Here is an 18,073-nt window from a genome sequence, read left to right on the forward strand (position 1 = left end):
GTGTATAAATGGGATTGTTTTTTGTAGTGCATGTGCAGTTACACTCTAGGCCAGACACAGGCCACTGCTGCAGCTGCCCTGCACCAGTTCTCCAGTACACAAAGGCTTCAGTGCCAGCCCAGTCTGCAACCTCAGCATTGTACCCTCATGGGAAATAGTCTGGCACGCTCAGGCTGGTGTGGTGGCTTCTCTGTCACCCTCACCTTGGCCCCCAGGGTTGGGGGCATGACCAAAGAAAAGAGCCTGGATGAAGAGCTGCTTCATTCAGCTCATCTCTGGCTGCCATAATGGCACAACATGGAGCAGCCCTGAGACTACACTAAATTGTACTTTGGGACTGACCCAGCACCCACAGCCCTAGGATTGGGAGGGGGCATGTAAAGGTGGCTCACAGCTATCTTTGCACCCACTCTCCACAAACTGCACTGTCACTAAAAAAGTCATCCCTGTGGAATCTGGCCCTAAGAACCTCAGGAACAGTCCTTTGCCCAAAGCTCAGATGCAGCTGTACCCATCTGCAAAATAACGTACCACCCTTCGCTTACATTTCACTAGCATCTTTTTGTCTTGTTTGCTTTTATCTATACTTGCAGCTTTTCAACACCTACCTCTTCCCAGCTATTAACCTCAGATAGGCATGTCTGAGCAAAATCTGGCCAAAAAATGTCCAGGAAGAGGCTAAGCCAGCATGATGTTCTCCACATTTATCATAAAATGCAAAGAGCCTTTCTTTATTCTCAGCTTGGAGTGACAGCCAGAGAGCTCCTGTTGTTACTCTTTGGCGCTATTAATTTGATATTGCAAAGTAAGGGCATAAGGCTAGGAGCTAGAGATATGAATGCAATGAGCTATTCAACATCTAATACTTTTCACAAATGTCCAGACTGGAAATCTAAGCCTGATCTTGCACATCCAAAATTCCCATTGAATTTAAGTCTCCAACATTTCATGCACAGAATTCAAAGTATGGATGCAAGTTAAAAATAAAGTTTGTTTATTCTGTGTTACTTTATATAATAGTGTATGTTACACGTAACATATCTTATGCATTTGTTCTGCTAGGATGTTACACTGGTTATTACCTATGTGAACTTTGAACTAGCTAAAGTATTTCAGCACTTTGTGATTAATACGTTATGTTACATAACTACTTTTATTTTGAAAAATCGGGACATCTCTTTCACCTGCCCAAGAGCAAAGTATGTTAATATTTATTTGTCTGTATGTAAGTAGAATTAAGTGGGCCACGCCTGGCTTTTAAACACAATGTCTACATTAGAAATTCATAATAACTGAGGGGGCATGAGAGTTAAGAAAAGGTCCTTATGAAAAAAACCCAAACAGATAAATCAATCAGTAATGTTCATGAGTGTAGTTTGTCACCTGTGAGTTTCTGAAAATCAAGGGAGCTTAAAGACTTTTTTGTAAATCTCTAGTTTGAAAGGTAAATTGTGAAAGTCAAGGGAGCATGTAATCATATCAGAAAGGAATTTTTATACACAATGAGATGTAGCTCAGCAAAACTTTTACATACAATACACATTTGTGTATGTGTGTAAATATATATATATAATTTTTACATATGTGTGTGTGTGTTATATAAAATTACCCCAGTCTTGCAAGTTACTCTGTGTGGGCAGACCTCCTGCAACCATATGCAATAACTTACAGCATCAAGGCCTGTGTGAGTGTACATAATGTGTGTGTAGACACACATATAATAATACTGTATAGTGCACACACACCTTATAGTATATTTTGTGCTTCAGATGTCAATTTCTGAATTCGTGATTTCATTTGAACATGAGGTTGAATTATCATGACATTTGTCAGGTCTGAGTTAATCATATTCTGTGCAAGGCCTTCTGGGGCATGAGTGTTAATAAACATCAAAAAAGTAATAGAAAGATCAAAATATATACAGGGATGAAAAATTTCCTTTGCATTCATAATTTCCATTGAGATCAATGGGAGTTATATTTTTAAGAGGGGAGAACAAAAGGCTTGTTAGACTGGATAGGTGCTATTAAATCATGAAGAACCTGATGGCTGGATGGACCTGGGACAGTGTTTTTTGTCAATGTTGCTGTCCTTTCTCCTTTTCAGCATTCTTGATGCTGTGCTGTGACCTCATTCTGCTCACGCTTTCTCCATGTAGTGCTTCCTTCTGCCTTTGTTTTAAAAATATGACAACTGAGTAAAACCAGGACAGAAAAACAAACATGCATTACAGTGAACAGAAACAAAAAACCTATTAAACCTGGAGTCATTTTGTCAAGTTGTTTACGAGCTGCTGCTTTCATCATCATTTGTCATCTAAGTCATTGAGAGTTCTATGTATTTCAAATATATGTATGCATTATACAGTTCATCATTTATTTAAAAGGGCTTTTACCTATAATCAGAATACAGCTAAACAGGCAAGCAGCAATTCAAAAAGGATGTTAATAAATTGGAGAGGGCTCAGAGAAGAGCCATGAGAATGATTAAAGGATTAGAAAATGTGTTATAATGACAGATTCAAGGAGCTCTATCTATTTAGTTTAACAAAGAGAAGGTTAAGGGGTGACTTGATTACAGTCTATAAGTACCTACATGGGGAACAAATATTTAATAATGGACTCTTCAGTCTAACAGAGAAAGTATAACATGATCCAATGACTGGAAGTTGAAGCTAAACAAATTCAGACTGGAAATAAGATGTACATTTTTAATGGTGAGAGTAATTAACTATTGAAACAACTTATCAAGTGTTGTGGTAGGTTCTCCATCACTGACCATTTTTTAAATTAAGATTGGATGTTTTTCTAAAATATGCTCTAGGAATTATTTTGGGAAAGTTCTATGGTCTGTGTTACACAAGAGGTCACACTAGATGATCACAGTGGTCCCTTCTAGCCTTAGAGTCTGTGAATATATTTTATATTCAATGCATTTTTCATTGAATGGAGTTACTTTGATTTACACTAGCTGAGGATCTGGCTCAGTTAATGGAAATCATTGCCTATCCTAATGAGAGAGCTTCATCTGTTTAGGGAGTTCTATATTTTTCATTCCCATTTGTTGGATGTACGCAAGATCTCTTCTCTGTGCAGGCCTGGTGGGTGCTATGCACATTAATTTTTTTTTGCTCTATGTTGTATAAATTGAAGAATATTGTAAACTTTGCATTGATATTGTGATACAGTGGCCATTAATTGTATCAGGCGAAATATACCAGGTAGTTAGGAAACAAAGGCATCGGAAGAATAGGCAGTAATGTCCATTCAACTAACACGAGTGTCCTTGTTCCTTTTCTTTTTTCATTTGGATGAAATCTGTCCCGGGATAGAAATGTTTTGCTGTTGGACACTACGTAGCTTAGCTGGATATAGGACAGCCATGTACTTTCATTCTTACAAGAAGATTTTTTAAACTTAATTCATCTTTGTTTGCATGATTAGGCTTAATAGTTTGGAAAAGATTTTCCATCTATCTATTCTGGGGTTGTCATTGTACTATATAAGTGCTTCCCAGGTAAATCTTCATGGTAAGGTCCCTTAGTGGACTTAGAGTTTTCTGCTTTTCTCCTCTCCCTAGGTAAAGAATGTCCTTCAAAGGTGGTGCCCTGCCTTTGTCTGTTACATCCATGTTAGAAACAACTAGAGTCCCCAGCCCAAAGTTCTAAGTTGCTTTATTATTGAGCATTCTGTAAGATTCCTCAATGATGAGAGGTTCTTCCTTATGCCCGTAAACCAAGGAAGTTGGGATAGTTTTGTGGACAAAGCAGGAAAGCCCATGATCTGGAGATTCTTGACTTTGGCTTGATTCTGCATATGCTTCTGCAGAGGGAGGTGGAGAGTTTATACTTTTGATTGTGGTGAATGGTAATCATCTTAGACTTGAAACTACTTTTCAGATTTATCCTCTGAGTCCCGTCTAGTCCTCCATCAGCTCTACTGAGGTACTCAGGTTTTCTAGCTTTGTTTCCTTAGAGGTGATAGAAGTGTTTGTATCATTTATTATGTAGATCTTCTGTCAAAGCTTTCAGAAGAGCTTTCCTTTGAGAAGGCAAAAATGGCAGCTGAGCCATGTGCAATGTTGAGGTCATGTGGGTGAAGAAATCCAATTGATCTCCCTTGTTTTTGCCTTTGGGTGGGTGTCCGGCTGAAATGAAAGCTCTTGGATACTCCCCAGCTGTGCTTTAATTAGAATATTTTTAATTTCATTGTGTTTTCCCAACTAATTAATATTTATTTCATGTACCTTCCACAAGCCACACCAACTCTGTCACTTGTTAGGCTCTGCCTACGTACTTACCTTCCTCAGGGGAACCTTGGTTCCAGTCTGCAATGTGACTAGCTGACGTGTCCCATGCAAGTAACATGTTATTGTATTCAAAGGAGGCTTTATGGGCGTCATTTTCAAAAGTGACTAGTCATTCTGGGTGCCTCCACTTTTAGGTGTACTGCATATGAGACATCTTAAAGGATTTACAGAAGATGAGTGCTGAGCACTTTCTGAAAATCAGGCCTTGACATAAGGTGTTTCAAGGTGGGCTCCCCAAAATAACTAGTCACTTCTGAAGATTTAGGCCTACATAAGTAACAGCTGATCCTTGCCTTGGCCTTTTGGAAGAATTATTACTCATGTGTGTCCTGCTCAAAATATAATATAACATTTGTTAAATTAATAGGTAAGGATAAATGCATATTCTTCCTTAGGGAGAAGGAAGATGATAAGCTAAGATAGAGACCGATAAATGAAAATAATCTAAATAGACTGACCAGGAAGTGCGGAGAGGGAGAGAGCCTGAGAGCCCAAACAGGCAGAAGACTCGATACTGTATTTACATATTTGAAAAAAGGCCACGGACCAACCATATTCTGATCTAATTTACACTGGAGTAAATCTAGAGCACCTCCATCCAAGTCCAGGGAACCACTTTGGATTTACACCAGCAAAGCCATGTTCAGAATCAGGCTCACAGTTTTCAGTCACTTGTTGCGATGGAAATTGTCACAAGTTGTATCAAATTGAGGGGAGGGAAGGGAACTGGGTCAGGATCATGCACACCAGGATTCCTGTACAACTCGTTTTTTTTTATCTGTGAGGTATTGTGTGTCCCTTCTCTTCCCTGCTTCTCATCCCCCGCCCCCCACCCTGGACCCCCTTTGTACTCTCTACCTCCTCAGGTTGCCACAGTTTTGATGATCACTTGGCCTCCAACCAGGAAGGTGGGAAATCCAGGAACGTAGTGAACCTGGGAGCAATCAGACAAGGCATGAAACGCTTTCAGTTTCTCTTAAACTGCTGTGAGCCAGGCACTATCCCCGATGCCTCCATCCTGGCAGCTGCCCTCGATCTTGTAAGTCATTGCGCAAGCATTCATTAACATAGTTCTTACCTGCTGAGCAATAATGTACAAACTGGAGTGTATTGAGATGCTACTGTCATTAGTTAATGTCTAAAGCTCTATATAAATATGAAGTGTGGTTAATAGTAGCTGAAGTTTTAATGTGTGTGACTGTATAAAGATGCACAGAAAATGGGTCTCCATTATTATACTAATCCTCTTAATAAGATTATTGCTAACATGAAGTTTTTATATTCATGCTGCAAATTGCACAAACAGTCAGAAGCTGTCCCTTTGCAAACTTCTTATAACAATACCAAGATACAGGATATAGAGTAAAGGACAGGTGACTGCCAGATGTGGGGCTATAATTCCACTGAGGGTTTCTGGTGGTCTCATAAGTAAAGTGAAGCATGGCGGTTAGTCAGCAGAGACACTCAATGGAAAAAATGCCAAGGCTCAACATTTGACTGTTTTAATGTATATACTAATAACTCATGGATCCAAGTCCCACACAATCCAAGTCCACTGTTCCATCCTTGCTCCTGCTTGTACTGTCATTTCCTCCACTCCTTCCCTCCGTTGCTGTCTTTGTCCCCTTTCTTACCTTTGTGCTGCTCTCTCTTTTCCCACCCCAGTCTCTGAGGACATCTACAGCTGCTGACTTCCCACACCCTTCTTTTCTTTGACTGTTGTGGATCTGTGTTCATTTGCAGCCTTAGCACCCTCCTCTTCGCTACTCTCTAGATTTGCTCAGTGGCTTGTCCACCCAGGCTAGCTTTCTGTCCCGGCAGTGTTGGTTGGGTAAATCTCATAATTCATGAGTTGGATATCACACCTGTGAATCACAACACACTTTTTTTTTTTACATAGGTTGTATTGTTTTTAACACTGTAAACCACAGCCTGCCACCCGCTGTGCTGCAGGTTCAAATCCAACCTAGACCAGTACTGGCCAAAAGTTGCTGTTGCCATCTGATGGCTATTCAGTTTTCTGCATGCAATTAGGGAGGTGGGTCTCAGTCCATTTCCCAGTTGACAGGTGTGGGCTTCACTAAAGCCCACCATCATGGCTGGCACTAATTGGCACCTGGGCTGGCTCCAGTACCAGCAGAGTAGGGGAATGCTGAATCATCCAGGAGGTTGAACTACCTTTTCGCCCTCAGTCATGGGGTCCATGCCAGTCAGGATTGAGGCAGGCTTGCAGGGCTGGATGGGAAGGCACTCACTCCAAATGCCTGTGCTATGGCAAGAGGACTTCTTTCTCCAAGACTGTCAAGCTTCTACCCATCACAAGCACTAGATTAACAAACACAAAATGTAAGAAAAAAACGTTCACTGCAGCCTCATAGACGCTGCACTGTGCCACTTTAAGACCTTTCTTGAAATCTGTACGGCATGTACTGTAACAAATTATACCGCCTCCAAGAGCTGTGTAAGAGAGAAACATGCAATGTGGTATCAATCTGGCAAGTGACAATGTCCTTCCTTATTGTTAAGCTGTGTGGGGGGAGGGATAGCTCAGTGGTTTAAGCATTGGTCTGCTAAACCCAGGGTTGTGAGTTTAATCCTTAAGGGGGTCATTTAGGAATCTGGGGATGCAAAAAAAAAATAGTTGGGGAATCGCTCCTGTGTTGAGCAGGGGGTTAGACTAGATAACCTCCTGAGGTCCCTTCCAACCCTGATATTCTATGTGTTCTGTGTTTAAACCACAGGACCCCTCTCTGCATTCTCACTTTTTACGATAACTGCAAATGTGCCAACAGGACAGTGATGTGTTTATACTACATATGACCTGGGGAATGCTAGGAGCTGGCTTTTGAAGCTGAGTTTCACTCTCCATCCTTCCCCATTAGATAGGTAAAAGCCTTTGGTTCAAATCTGGAATGGGGTTGCCTGACAAAAAAGAATGATAAATTCTCTGGGCTGGAAACTGACCTCAGTTGCAGTGCTTGTAAATCCAGAGTGTAACTGAGATTACAATTAGTTAAAAATAGTATTGATTTTACTGTAATCTCCACAAAAGGGTATGCTGTATTTAGTATATTTTGTATTGCGTAATCACATACTATTTTTCCCACAAAAGCCCTGCCTCATTCATTGCCCAGGATGGACCTACTCTGAAGATGAATCAGATTTGTGTAGTGAAGGAGAGTGTTGTCTGTAGGTCCCCTGCTGGATTTGTTGCAGAAGTTGGCAGGTGTCTAGTGAATGAGGCAGGGGATTGCAGGAAGAAAAAGGTTGGTCTTGTGAGTAAGACAATTGAATACCACACAGGAGAATTGGATTTTATCCCTGCCTCAGCCACAAAGTTCCTATATGATGCTGGGCAAGTCACTTAAACTTTTCACATGTGGTCACTAGTTATATGTTCCCCATTTTCTAGGTGCCTAACTTGAGATCCTGGATCCTGATGATCAGAAGTGCTGAGCCCTCACCGCTGCGACTGAAGTCAGTGGGAGCTCTGCTTTGCACATATAAAGTGCTATATAATGCTAAGTGATCTGGAGAATCAGGCCCTGGGCATCTCAAATTGGGCACCCAAAATTATTGAATACTTTTGACCTTAACCTCTTTATGCCTCAGACCCCCATCAGTAAAATGGGGGATCATACCATCCCTTCACTTCACACGGGTGATGTGAAGATAAATTAATGCATGTCTGTGAAGGATTCAGTTAGTGTAGCAATAAGCACTACAGAAAAGCCCATGAGGAAATTAATAATTGCATTTTCTGAGCAGGGTTTGAATAGAGTTCAATAAATAAGGCCTTGGAGCCATGCACTGAACAATGAGAAAGGAAAACATTGAATAGCTGCTCATTAAGTGAGCACCGTCCATTCTGTGCACTGAATGAGACAGGTGGCCTGTGGAAAAAATGCTATGTGATCATATAATTACAGACTGTATCAGAATGCATGTGCACCAGGGGGCTGAATTAAGGTTGCATAGGCAACCTTAATTCTGGCATTTTCTAACTTTTGAATGCTTGACTTTGCAACCTTAATAATGTTCTTTTTGCATAGTTTGTGTGTGTGTGATACATATGTAGAAAGAGACATTCAGCAGCTGCTAAGCAACTACAACTCTCACTGATTTAAGCAGAAGTTCAGCAACTCTCAGGATTTGTTCAATAATTTCAAATGAAAAGAAAACAGACAAACACTTGGAATGAAAACTGTGTTTTTCAGCAAATTTAATCTTTCAGAAATAAGACAATACAACACAGCTTTTCAATCTAGGTCTTGAGTATTTGATTGGAGCACAGAACTTTTGTTATTTCTCCTTCTGTGTTGGACATCTGGAAAAGGTCTGAGGATTGGTTTTAAAAATGAAGATGTTAAGCTGTAGTTCACAAGCCCAGAAAGATCAAATTTCCTGGTCATAAGGACTGGCAATGAAGGGAATCCGAGGAAAAGGCAGCTCTGAATAATTTCCAGTGCTGCCCTTAATTTAGCAGCCACTGATCCTCTTGTTTCAGAAGCTACATTGCACCTAGGATCCTGATAGCACTACTGAGCTGATGGCCAAAAATAAAGTACCCCCTAAATCGATCAAAGAGCTCTATTATAGGGTTCCAACGTGAGCCAACAGATTGTTCATGACAGGGTGTCTCTACAGGAAGGTGGGAGGGATATGAGAACTAAAAGTGATGGGAATCCTTAGTTATCACTGAGAACTGTGTATGGCTATGAAGTCATTATTATTACAAGAACGTTGAACTAATAAGGGATTTACAGTGAGTTCACTCTTTCCAGCGTCTTACTAGCTAGCTGGGAGTCTGGGAATGGGAGGCAGAGGAGAAAAAATATTAAAGCTTCCTGAGGTATTTTCTTTTCTTTGTTTTCTAGATGTTCCTGTTGTGTCTGTCTTTTCTGTAGTCTCAAAAAGGATGGCTACTTTTGGCACAGAGCACAGAATTATATTTATGATCTGGTCACTGAGCTTGAAGTCCTTGTAACCCAGCAGATGGGAGCCAGATATGCACAGTATGGGCTAGGATGAATAACTTGCCCCATTTTTGGGAAGTTGGGGCAGGGATCTAGTGCTACAGAGAGAAAATTCACAACACATGTCAAAATCAATTTTGTTTTCACTACACCCTCTTTTATTTTCCCTTCAGATTTATATCTGCCCTAGCTTTTTCTTATGACACTAGCAATGGCAGTCAGTCAGTCCTGGGTTATTGCATTGGGCTCTCTCTACTAACATTTTGGCAGATCGTTTCTGATCTGTGTAGCCTGCCATAAGCAGATGTTTATCATTTGGGAAGCTGTGGGTATGAGTTGTGTCCAGTTTGACTCAAACATGTCTCCAAGACCAAGGCTTCTAAATTGTTGTTTAATCTGCAAGAATGGAGTAGTCCTTACTGTATTCCATTTGCTTTGTATCAATTCTACAGAGTCAGTGACATGTTTTAGCTTTAAGATGTCATATTCACTGTACATTTGAAAAGCTGTCAGTATGTTATTCTGCTGCATTGGCCACAGGCAAATTACACTATTATGAAAAAAAGCTTTCAACTTCTTTAAAGCAAAGAAAAACACAGTTTAATACAAAGTGTATTTTTAAACTGATGTTTCCAAGCTTTTCAAACATTTGTGTGATTTAGATTTGATGCAAATTAAAAGCTCCTTATTTTAAATGATTTCCCCTAGCCATGTTGCTATGACAACTGTTAAAAATTAGGGGCAATCGGCTCCAATTTCAGTCTAGTTCAACCTTCATCAGCATGTTTTTCATGCAGACTTTCACAAGTAATTCCATTCTTAAAGTGATATAAGGATCTTTGATTAGCACAGATAGTTTAAACATATTTGCCACTGCAACTTAGAGAAATTAGAGCAGTGGAACAAGAGCCATAGGTATTAAAAGATAGTGATTTATTATATACATTGCACCACAGGCTGCCTTGAAGACTAGAAGCTACTTAGTAACGTATTATCCAAGAAGTGACATCCATCCCGGTTTTGTAAAGCTGGGTGGTAATGGGTTACCAAGTGTTTTATGAGAATTAATAATTGGTTACAGACCATTTTAAATCTTTGTCTCCAGCTGAAATTCAGTCTGGGCTGGTAGTAAATTAAATCTGTTACCTACTGAAGATAATTTCGAGGTCTAAGTGGAATGGGTTTGTTATGCCACTCTAGTCTCTTGTGGATACATTCCCACATCAGAAGACTAGGATCAAAGGTGTGTTGTTAGAATGTGCTGGCTAAAATATTCTAATGAGCATGTTTGAAAAGTCTAGTGTAGAGAGGGGCCACTGCCTTTAACATGTGCTAAACTGATCGAGTTAAGGCCTAGGGGCACAATACTCTTTACCATGACCTGCTTAGTGCATGTTAAAGTCAATACTGCTTTGTCCACACTGGACTTCTGGAAAGTATTAATCAGCATGTGTTAGCTTAATATGTTCTAACACCACATTTTTATCCTAGTCGAGACCAGACCTAACTGATGCAAATGGCAATACTTGACACCAAGTACTGACAGAAAGCCCAAGTGCTTAAAGGGCAGAGAGACTGAATTAACCATTTACTCCTGGAGCAATTGCTCCCAATTCAGGGTTCCATGCCCAGTGGTGAGTTGGTATGCATACACTTGCTCAGCTGCCGCCCACGATGTACTTGCCTTATGGCTAGAGAGAGACGAGCTGTCAGTCTGACATCTTTCACAAGCAACTAACAGTTTATTTTAAAAATAGCTATGTTTTTTTCTCAGAAGAGAGAATAGAGGAATAGGGAATAAATTCGTTTGAACTGCCATGGTGAGGAAAGGGGTGGCCACAGGAAAGTTACCATCAGTAGGTAGTATTAGTCTTGCAAAATTGCTTGACAATTGAAGGAGACAAGAGTGGAATTGGAGACTCTCTGGTCACAAACCTCTACAGGATCAGTTGAACTCCGGCAGTAGCATGATATTATCTCATTTTGATTCCATCTTAAGCCACCTGCTCATCCAGATCAGCCTTGCATTTTATAGCATGCGTTGAACAGACTACTGAGGAGCCCCTATGGGATTCTGTAAAATACGAATTAAGAAAAATGAGGGTTCTTATTCAGGTTGATTTATACAGTACAAAAAAGTGTTATGTGAATTCTAATGTAAAAAGGTGGAGATTTTACTATGATGACTTTGTAAACAAAATTCCATAGGAAGTGGCAATGCTGCTTAGGATTTTGCTGCTGTGTTGAGTTTTGACGGTAACCGTGGTAACTTGTGGTTCTTTTCAGCTACGCATCGCCTGCCCGATTCATTTCTCTCCATTTGTGATGTGTTTCTCTGTGATGTGAATCCATCCCTGTCCATTCTGTCACATCTTCATCTTTCTTTTGCTGCTGCTTCCGATTACTCTGGGCTCCAGGTAAGCAATTGCAGGAAGTCTGTGCACTGCCCCGTTTAGCAGGGTCGTTCTCTCTGTGGGTGACCCACTTCATGTTTTACATTTGGAACAGCTGAGCCGGACTCTGCAGAACAAGGGGGTCAATCCCCCAGCCCTTACTTGGGAGGGAAATCCTTCCCCAAACATGCCAGGCCACTGAGACTGTTTGCATGAGTAAGGATTTCACAAGTGAGGAAGGGTTTGCTGAATTAGGCCCAGGAGATCCCTGTCACTTGGGTGTTTGTGATTATCAGAAAGTTACTGTCTTTGAGAGCAGTGACCACAGAGCAATATCCAGTAAATCAGTTTAAGAGCTTTATTGTGCCTACTATACAGAACTCTACCGTTTGGGGGTGCAGAGCCACACGGGACTGGGAGGAACTCCCCGGGTGTGCAGGCAGCTCATCTGTCCATCCATGGTTCTTTTGTGAACCCCATCACTGCAGTATCTGAGCACCTCACAACCTTTAATTCATTTATTCTTGCACCACTCCTGTGAGGAGAGGAAGTGCCATTATCCTCATGTTACTGATATTCTCTGTGTTCCTCCGTTGCCCAAGGTCACACAGGAAGTCTGTGGTAGAGCAGGGAGTTGAACCCAGGATCCCTAGTTCCAGCACTTCAGCTACTGGACCATCCTTCCTCTTTCATCCCTTGTTATTCCCCCACCCACCATCTTTAATTGCCTCAGTCTCCTTTTCCCTTGAAAGACCTAGGCCAGATCTACATTACAGATCTATGTCAGTATAACAGCGTCGCTCAGGGGTGTGAAAAATCATTGAATATAAACATTGTTATACCAACCTCACCCCCATGGAGACAGCCCTATGTCGATGGGAGAGCTTCTGCCTTTGACATAGCTACCGCCTCTCGGGGAGGTGGATTAACTACGCCGACAGGAGAAGCTCTCCCCTGGGCATAGGGGCATCTCCATTAAGTGCTACAGCAGCACAGCTGCACCTCCATAGCGCTGTACGTGGAAAAAAAGCCCCTAGATAATAAAAGATTAATTCTCTGCTTGGGACCATCATCTTGGTTCATTTCCTTGTACCCTAGTGGATATATAAGCCGAGGTGAAACACCATAATTGCTGTGCCATGTACCTGAGAACGACATCATGGGTGCAATCTTCCTGGTGCTGATAAGGCTGCAGACAAGGTTAATGTTATGCCCTTTTGGGGTACGTTGATCCTCACCTACTCGTTGGTCCATGTATCTTGGATATATATGGGCCATAATGTATGCTGGCTGTCCTAGGCAGCTAACAGTCCATACAAGCCTTAGATATAATCCTACCTCTTTGGTGTGACTGAATCCCTGACTTTCAGTTACTAACCCAAATAGTCATGCATCATTTCAGAACCTCTAACATGATGCATATTCCCATTATTTCACAGGAATCCTAACAGATAGATATTTTCTGCCCTCATTTGAATTAAAATGAAAGGCAAACTACAACAGAATGTCACACCAAGAAGCAATTACCCCTCCCTCTCCCCGAAATGTTTCTCTTTTTTAATCTAGCCAGAAGATGTCTTTTTTTTTTTGCCAGTCTTCCAAGAGGTCCCACATTTTTCAATTTTATTCATAACCTTTTGTGACTGTAATTGAATCAATGGTGTATGGTTCTTTAGATGCAGATCCTCACCTGCTTAAGGATCTCTTAAGTGCTGTTGTCTTAATACCTAAATACATTTTACACATGCATTTGTGCACCATGAAACCAATATATTATGGATACAGACAGAATCATCATCTCAACTCTTTAACAATCACCTATTCACTAGCGCCTACTCATGAGCTGTGGACATTTAAAAAGATGTGGCGCGTTTGCTAAATTGCTTTTTGACTATAAAAATTGCAGGAAATGAGGGGGTGGGAAAATAAAGTAAAAGTGAGAAAAACAATTTTCTTTTATTATTTGCAGTGTTGTTGAAGCGGTGTGAATCCCAGGATATTAGAGAGACAAGATGGGTGAGGTAATATCTTTTATTGGATCAACTTCTGTTGGTGAAAGAGACAAGCTTTCAAGCTACACAAAGCTCTTCTTCAGGTCTGGGAAAGGTACTCAGAGTCTCCCAGCGAAATACAAGGTGGAACAGATTGTTTAGCATAAGTAGTTAGCACGTATTCCAAGGGACCATTCAAGGGGAAGTGGCCCATTAACACTCCCATAGTCTTTGGATAAAAAGGGGGGGTTAGTGGGTTTCAGATTGTTATAATAAGCCATAAATTCAGTGTCTTTATTAAGACTGTGATTTCAGTATCTAGAAAAGTTGTGAATTTAGGCTCCCAGACTCATCTCTTGAACATGTTGTGCAGGTTGCCTTTGAGGATGATTACTGAGAGGTCAGAGTGATCATTCTCACACTGGAACCCATCCATACAGGGTATCATTAAACAATTACAACCATACTCTAGGGACCACATGCTGAAATAAATCTTTCCCAAACCCCCTCTTCTGGCCTTCAAACAACCCCCCAACCTCGCCACGCTCCTCATGAGAAGCAAGCTCCCCATAGACCAGGACACCCCAACTCAAAATGGTACCAGACCCTCCCAGAACAACAAATGCAAAATCTGCAGTCTTATCTCCACTACTGCAATGACCAATACTCCTCCCCCCCCTCCTCCCCCCGCACACACACACAAAACACGCCTTTCAAGATCCCTTGGTCCTTCACATGCCTATCACAAAATGTGGTGTGCTTCAGCCAGTGCATTAAATGCCACATTAACAGCTATGTGAGTGAAACCAGATAATCACTATGCTCTTGAATGAACTCTCAGAAAAATAATAAAAGACAAAAACACCTTATCGCCCGTGCGTGAACACTTCACAAAACGAGCACTCCATATCTGACCTCTCAGTCCTCGCCCTCAAAGGAAACCTGCACAATACCTTCAAAAGATGAGTCTGGGAGCTTAAATTCATAACTTTGATAGACACTAAAAATCATGGTCTTAATAAAGAAACTGGATTTGTCACTTATTACAACAATCTGTAACCCACTAACCCCTCCCCCTTTTTTGGCCTATGACTGTAGGGGTGTTAATGGGCTGCTTCACCTTAAATATTCTGTTCCTCCTTGTATTTAGCTGTGGCACTATGAGTGCTTTTCCCAGGCCTGAAGAAGAGCTCTGTTTAGCTTGAAAACTTGTCTCTTTCACTGACAGAAGCTGGTCCAATAAAAGATATTACCTCACCCACCTTGTCTCTCTTTCCCAAGTAGTAAGAACATTATTTATTTTGACAGTGATGTAAACTGGGTGGGGGAGGAGACTTCTAATTTCAAAGTTACAAATTACAGTTTCTATTTTTAAACACGTTGGCTAGAATTTTCAGAAGCCCCAAATTGTTCTAACTCTCTAACCTCTGAAGCCAATCATAAAACTCCCATTGACTCTAATGGGAGCAGAGTTAGGCCAATGCTGAGTGCTTTTAAAATCCTACCTCTTAAATATGCACACAGAAAAAAAGAAAGATTAATTGTTAAACAAAAAACAGACAGGCAATGTAAAAAAAATCACTTAGCAGTGCCCAACCCTGCCAGGAGTCCTATCTGTTTTGAGGCCACCTTGTGTAATTTATTCGCAGTTCACTGGAAATTGTTGGTGTTTGGTTTTTCACCTTATTTGTACTGTTTGCACTTCAATACCAGTTATTCACTTTCTATACTAATATTCAAAACTAAGCTTAAAGCAAGCCCAAAAATAAATTTGGAAAAATACATACAATAACACTGAAAAGATTACGTTACTGCCAAATAAACCCTCAACATATTCATGAGGGAAAGCACAGTGTTGCTTAAAATCGGGCACTTTAAATCAAATTCAGCTAAGATAGGTATCATTTCTCCCTGTAATGAAAAACAAATTTTCAGTATGTTGGGACCATATGAACAAATTTTGCTTGAAAAAATTAAGGCAAAAATTTTTCAAACTTGGATCCCTAATGTTAGGGCTTCAGGTCAAATTCTCTGCTGGCATTAATTGGCATAGCTCTGCTGAAGTCAGTGGAGTTACACTGATTTATACCAGCAGAGAATTTGATCCACCCATGTCTAATTGCTGTCAGCACAGATTGTGCTGGCCACCATTTCAGCAAGCCTCCATGAAGGCATCCACACCCGTGTCGCCTAGGCAGAACAAATGACGGTGCATGCAAATGCTGGCGTCTACGTGCCCAAACTGGCATTTTTGTCTGCAGTATTTTCAGGCATGCTGATGTAAGCAGGTTGAAAATTTGGCTCACTACTGTGGGGAAAGTTTCAGCTGGAATCAGTTTTATTTTTTGGCAGTTATACAAATTTCTGGATAAAAGGGTTTCTAATGAAGTAGGGAAACAGACAGTTAATTGTAGCATAGCGCAGTGTGCTGTTGCCATAATAGATAAAGAAAAACACAGTGTCAAGAAGAGGCTATATGCCTGCCTTGATTTGCATATGTATGTGTATATTTGTCTATGTTGTCACATTACACTGCTCTACAGCCAAAATGCTTCTGAAATAAATGTAGTCAAACTTTACTAATTCTGGGTCACTGAGAACGAAAATGATGCTTAAAATTGTTGATTGGCTCTAGTTTTCAAGATATGCTATTGGGTCAGTATATACGACCCTTGACTTGGGAATGGCGGAGGATAAGTGAGTTATAAAGGGAAGGGATCTCAATTTAAACCAGAAATGACTAAAATACATCTTTGACTGGATCTATGAATAAATCTATGACTGGGTTTGGACAGTACTTGCTTTTTAGGCAAAACAATGAATGATGCAATCTGAAGCTGGTATTGCGTCATACATTATATGAATTGCATCATGTTATTCCTACAAGTCATGGATGATGCAATCATAACGAAGCTTACATCACTCTGCTGAACAAATTGCCCTATATCAGCTCTAGAAATCATACAGTGTCGTGCTCTCTTATTTGTCAGGGTTTGATTTTGCAAAGGGACACATTTCTGTTTAGCCAAAGTGAGCAGAGATGCCTCGTACTTGTGTGAACAGTGCAGATAACTTCTGCTATGTTTGTGGTGAAGTGACTTTTGCATCACAAAAGCGCACTATAACCACTATGGTTAAGAAAGCCTATCACCTTTATTTTGGCTGCAAAATTGGAGATCAGGACAAGAGGTGGGCCCCACACATATGCTACGACACTTGTGCAACAAATCTTCGCCAGTGGTTGAACAGGAAAAGGAAATCTATGCCTTTTGCAGTGCCAATGATTTGGAGAGAGCCAACAGATCATACCAGCAATTGTTACTTCTGCATGGTGCCTCCAGTTGGGAAAGGTGTGTCAAAGAAGAAAAAGTGGCCTGTGCATTATCCAAACATTCCATCAGCTATACGCCCAGTACCCCACGGAGAAGGACTGCCGGTTCCTGATGCACCAGAATCATTCTCACTTGAGTCAGACGAGGAAGAGGATGAAACTTCTGGTTCTGAACCATCAATGTCACAGGACCCACATTTTCTCCCATCCTCCTCCTCTGAACCACACCTCATAACACAAGGTGAACTGAATGACCTTGTCAGGGATTTGGAACTACCCAAGAGTAAGGCAGAGCTGTTGGGCTCCAGACTACAGCAGTGGAATCTCCTGGCAGGTGATGTTAGGGTTTCCATGTTGTGTGACCGTCAAAAGGACCTTGTCCCATTCTTCTTCATGGAAGGTGATCTTGTAGCCTGCAACAACATCGATGGTGTGATGGCAGCCCTCAACATCGTTCACGATCCAGATGAGTGGAGACTGTTCATTGATTCATTGAAGACGAGTCTTAAAGCTGTTTTACTGCATAATGGCAATGTTTTGCCATCAATTCCAGTTGGTCATGCAGTCCATATGAAGGAAACCTATGACAACATGAAACAACTTTTGAGGTGCATAAACTATGACCAACATCAGTGGCAGCTTTGTGGCGATTTGAAGGTTGTTGCTCTCTTGCTTGGTCTGCAGACTGGATACACAAAGTACTGCTGTTTTCTCTGCGAATGGGATAGTCGTGCAAGTGATTCCCACTACATCAAGAAAGATTGGCCACTCCGACAGTCATTGGAGCCTGGGAGGAAAAGTGTTCAGCATCCACCACTTGTTGAATCAAGGAAGATTTTGTTACCACCCTTACACATCAAGCTGGGTCTGATGAAGAACTTTGTCAAGGCCATTGACAAAACACAAGCAGCTTTCAAGTACCTCCGTGGAAAATTTCCAAGTTTAAGTGAAGCTAAGATAAAGGAAGGTGTCTTTGTTGGTCCTCAGATTCGTGAACTTCTTCGAGATGATGCATTTGACCATGCACTGCGTGGCAAGGAAAAGACGGCATGGAAAGCCTTCCAGTTAGTGGCA

The 18,073-nt window shown here is 41.1% G+C and overlaps 1 protein-coding gene across 3 annotated transcripts in view; it reads left to right on the forward strand.

Annotated features, from left to right (window-relative positions):
- Positions 1 to 18,073, forward strand: part of UNC80 (unc-80 homolog, NALCN channel complex subunit) — a 171,611-nt gene that overhangs the window by 59,414 nt on the left and 94,124 nt on the right. For all 3 annotated transcript variants that reach the window (XM_065413385.1, XM_065413384.1, XM_065413386.1), the window contains exon 22: positions 5,175 to 5,347. In XM_065413385.1, the coding sequence (XP_065269457.1) occupies positions 5,175 to 5,347 (173 nt within the window). The remainder of the gene's footprint in view (positions 1 to 5,174; positions 5,348 to 18,073) is intronic.

The sequence above is a fragment of the Emys orbicularis genome, chromosome 11 (genome assembly GCF_028017835.1).
Source record: "Emys orbicularis isolate rEmyOrb1 chromosome 11, rEmyOrb1.hap1, whole genome shotgun sequence".
Lineage (NCBI taxonomy): Eukaryota > Metazoa > Chordata > Testudines > Emydidae > Emys > Emys orbicularis.